General features: G+C 49.1%; 1 protein-coding gene across 1 annotated transcript; it reads right to left on the bottom strand.

Annotated features, from left to right (window-relative positions):
- Positions 1 to 3903: 3903 nt before the first annotated feature.
- NHLH2 (nescient helix-loop-helix 2) lies at positions 3904 to 4311 on the bottom strand. The gene has a single exon (XM_035097406.1). It carries the CDS (start codon positions 4309 to 4311, stop codon positions 3904 to 3906), a length of 408 nt encoding a protein of 135 aa, XP_034953297.1.
- Positions 4312 to 4529: the final 218 nt, after the last annotated feature.

Here is a 4529-nt window from a genome sequence, read left to right as displayed (position 1 = left end):
GAGAGCCACCGCACCCTCCCTCCAGCTCCCCGTCACGCCCTCCAGCAAGGCCAAGCGCGGCGGGGAACCAGAGAGCGCGACGGGAAGCTGGAGGGTGCAGCACGGCGGGCGGGAACGCCGAACTCACGCTCCGCTGGGCTGTGCTCCTCCTCCACCGCCTGCCTCTGGAGACTCCCCGCTGCTGCCGATCCTGCTGCTGCTGCTGCTGCCGGCGGCGGCCCCCTCGCCCGGCAGCCATCGCGCTCCAGCTCCTCCCCCGCCCCCGCCTGCTTCCTCCCTTCCCTTCCCTCCCATGCCTTGGCCCCGCCCCTTGCCCCCCCTAGTTTTGATCCTGGGTACGCCCCTGCCTTGATACAAGGGGAAACAAATCCATGTCTTCCAATTTAAGTATTCCCTGTGCTATTTTATTTCTCTCTCTCCATCAATATTCTCAATCCTCACTCTTCTCAACAGACTGATATTTGATTTCTCTCTTTTCTGTCCCTGCCCTTGTTTCCAAGCTAAATTTTTCATTTGTTTTAAACTTATTGAAATCCCTTCCTCTCCCCCTAGCGCCTTGCCCTACCAAAAACTGTAATTTATGGTATTTAACCATTTCATATGTAAACTGCTTTCGTCTTCCCATTTCACTTCTTGAGCTCATCTCAGAGCTTGTACGTGGATCTAATTTTGCCTCTTCTCTTCGCTTCTTCCTTCTGTTTCAAATTTCTTATTTGCTTCTTCTTACCTTTAAAGGTACCCGTGGACTTGGGACTTTTTTACTTTCTCTTTAGTTGCCTTCTCACCACCCTTCTAATGCCTAGCAGGTAAAAATGGGAGGGCTTTACTGAGTTTTGCAATTCCCTAGCCCAGTGCTTTTTTTCCTGGGGGGACGCATACCCCTAAACATTTTGTGAATCTAAGTTGAGGGGCAGTATTTCAATATGAGTAGGAAAATGAGAGTACTGTACCCCTAAACATTTTCCTAGAAAAAAAGCACTGCCCTAGCCCATGGCTTTGTAGCACTCCAGCTCTACTCTGTTTATTTATAAGGTTTCCAGCAGATAGACAGCAGCCAAAGATAAAAATAAAAAAATCTATCAGATCCACCAGCCTCTTCCCAGTGTTTGCCATCGTTCAAGCCTCTACTGTTCCTGAATTATAACACTCAACATTTCTATAATGCACTTTACATACATTATCTCAGTAATCTTTACAAGTGCTTGTTAAACCTATTGTGCCCACAGGGTTCTCATAGGACAGGCTGTTGCCTCATGGGATTCAGCTGACATTTGAACCAAGGACATCCCATCTCTCACTTAGCCACGCTACAAGACCGGAATAAAACTAGTGCTCTGCGAGTCATACACAATGCCAAAAATGTCCAAATTCTGATTGTTCAGCTGCCTGCGTAGCATCCTCATGTGCTCAAGCATGGATGGTTTGGCTTGAGGATTTATTGCAATCTGCTCCCCAAGATCCAGCTCAACAGTACAGTACCAGATTCTTACCAAACCCTTTAAAGCTCGAGCTTTTATGGCAGATGCCTCCATGGGCTCCACGCAATTTGAAGCCAGAGCAATGGCATCCCAGGTAGCTGCTAGACCAGGCATAGGCAACCTTGGCTCTCCAGATGTTTTGGAACTACAACTCCCATGATCCCTAGCTAACAGGGCCAGTGGTCAGGGATCATGGGAGTTGCAGTTCCAAAACATCTGGAGAGCCAAGGTTGCCTATGCCTGTGCTAGACCGTGGCTCAAGTCCTGGAACGCTGATGCTACCTCTAAAGTAAACCTTTCCACTGAACCTTTTTCAGGCAGTCAGCTTCTTGGAGAAGCGGTGTTGAAAGATGTCCTTGCAGAATCAAAAGATAGGAGAAAAAATCTTGCTGACCCAAAGAGATGACAAGCTACTCTTCTCACTTTCAACCCTTTTGTCCTTTTGCTCCCAAAATAGGCAAAGGGATGTCAGATTCAGACCTCACTCCTTTAGAGCAGCAGCAGCAGCAGTCAAGTGTCCCGTTTTATTCTATCTAGTTTTCACTCTGTTGAGTTTTTCTCTACAGATCAAAGTTGCAATCCGACTTACCGTTGGGCTTACTTCTCAGTAGACGTACACAGTACTGCTCTGCAAAAGGGTATTAATAATAACCAGCAAATAAGAGGACAATCTAATTTCCGAAGGATCATGCAGATATATATACAGAGTGGGAAGGAATAAACTATTTTATATGCATAATACTTATGCAGTACTATAGGGTTAGCCATCTAAACACAGACAAACAAGAGTGATTTCCCGTTTCTCTGTGCAGAATGCAGTGGGAATATCTATTGTAGAGCTTACTGCAAAAGTTCCACACATCTCAGGGGTCTTAATCGATTGTACCCTTGGAATAGCTGATGTATTGTTTTTGTTTCACCTTAAGGGGAGGAGGGGGGACAAACCAAAATTAAAAACATTGGGGGAAACCAGTTTTGCTTTATAATTTTATTTATATGCAAAACAGTGCACCATTCATGAGAGATATGAAAAACGCTTCCGATAGAAACCAGATTTTCTATTTTCACTACAAAATATTGCCTTATACAAAGCAACACACACACACACACCAAAAAACCCTGAAAAAGACTAAAATCTTTGGATAACAGATGGTTTTTTCTTCTTTCTTTCTTTCTCCAAAACGTACTTTTGTTTTAAGAGATTCACAGCAAAAGAGCATGAAACATTTTCTGGTTGTCAACTTTTTTGGTTGTCATAAAGGAAAGTAGTCCTGTTTCTTCCCTTAAAAAGAACGAAACAAAAAAAGTCTGTAAAAAACACACATACATATACACACACTCACAAAAGGACAGACGTACGGACAAACAAACAAACATAAACTACTTCCCTTATAAATGGTTTGCAAAATACCTTTTAGACAGAATTACAAGTCAGAATAACCATACACATTAAAAAACAAAAACTTCAAGTGAAGTGCTAGTTTTGATTCCACACACAAAATAAATTCTCAAGGACCAAGTCTGAATATATAAAATACGCTTAGAAACAGGGGAAGTGGCGCAATAAACCCAGAGCAAAACGAAACCCACAATCTGGTTCCCAACAAACACTTCCAAAGTCAGACAATTATTCCACAGAAGAAGAAAATGTAAACACTTGACTATAGAAAACCAGTTGGCACAAAAGTCTTCAACGCAAAATCTTTTACCACTCCTTAAAATTTTAAAAAATAATCTCGGGGGAAAATACTCTACTTCTGCTAACCCAAAATAAAAAATAAATAGTTACTTTTGAACTGCACTCCTGGATCACATGTTTTAAGGTCGCAAGCAGTCGAGACTTTTTGGATCTAGAGAAAGGGGCACTTCGACAGTTCAGGGTCTTTTGTGGGTCTTGTTTCCTCCCGCCGCTGCCCCCCAAAGAAGAGCTCCAATGGGAAACTGGCACGCGGCAACCCACCCATGGGAACCCCCTCGGGTGGAGGGACCCGTTCCATTTCAAGTTTCTCTGTTAGGGCCCGATTCAGGAAAGCCCTTTAAGGCACGAGCTTAAAGCCAAGGGATCTCCCGCCAAGCTGCCGTCGGGATCTTAAACACTTTGCTGAATTGGGACCCTACCGCGGAGCAGGGGAGTTGCTTCAGGGCGGGGATCAGAAGGAAGAGGCGCGCCAAGAGTGCGCGCCCTGGGGACGCAGGAAGCCACGTGGAGCGCACGGTGCGCTTGGCTTCCAGGGGGTGCAGCGCCTCTGCAAAGCGCCAGGAGGGGAGCCTGGCTGGGACGGGCCCTCAGGCCTTCGGGGGACCCCTACCGGCTTCCCCCACCGCCTTTCCGGTCACCGCCGTCAACCCCACCCCCGGGCCCCCTCGGTTTCTTCCCCTCTCCGCCCCGCCTCGCGCCGCCCCTGGAAGGAGGCGCGCGCATGTCCTACACGTCGAGGACGTGGTTGAGATAGGAGATGTAGCAGATGGCCAGGCGCAGGATCTCGATCTTGGAGAGCTTCTTGTCGGGCGGCAGCGTGGGCAGCAGCTTGCGCAGCTCGGCGAAGGCCAGGTTGAAGGCCTCGACGCGGATGCGCTCCCGGGTGGCGTGCGCCGAACGGTACTTGGCCGTGGCGCGGCGCCGGCGGCGCTTCTCCTCGCGGCTCAGCGGCTGCTGAGGGTGCGGCCCCGGGCGACCCTCGCCGCCGCCTCCCCCTCCCGCCCCATCGCCGTCGGGCGCCTCCAAGTCCGAGGCGCAGCAGCTGCGAAGCCCTTTGGCCTCCAGGGACTCCGGGTCCGACGGCGCCGACGACGGGTGGTCCGAGTCCAGCGCCTGGTCCGGGCTCAGCATCATCTGGCAAAGAGAGAAGGCACCATCAGCAGCGACGCCGAGAAAGAGGACACCCAGAGTCCAGACCCTCACCCTCGACGGCAGGGGCGGCGGCGGGGGGGAGGGGCAGCTTGGGGAGCCAAAGCGGAAACCAGCGTTTCTCAAACTTTCTTCAGAATAAAAACTTGGTCCCGCCACACCGGTTTGTTTGGGTGTTTTTTTCCCACGGAGAAGAAATGCTT

Source organism: Zootoca vivipara, chromosome 16 (assembly GCF_963506605.1).
Source record: "Zootoca vivipara chromosome 16, rZooViv1.1, whole genome shotgun sequence".
NCBI lineage: Eukaryota > Metazoa > Chordata > Lepidosauria > Squamata > Lacertidae > Zootoca > Zootoca vivipara.
This window is presented reverse-complemented; position numbering and strand designations above follow the sequence as displayed.

What these genes read in the sequence shown, in the direction of transcription:
- NHLH2 (XM_035097406.1), bottom strand. Translation starts at nt 4,311, where the DNA reads ATGATGCTGAGCCCGGACCAGGCGCTGGACTCGGACCACCCGTCGTCG.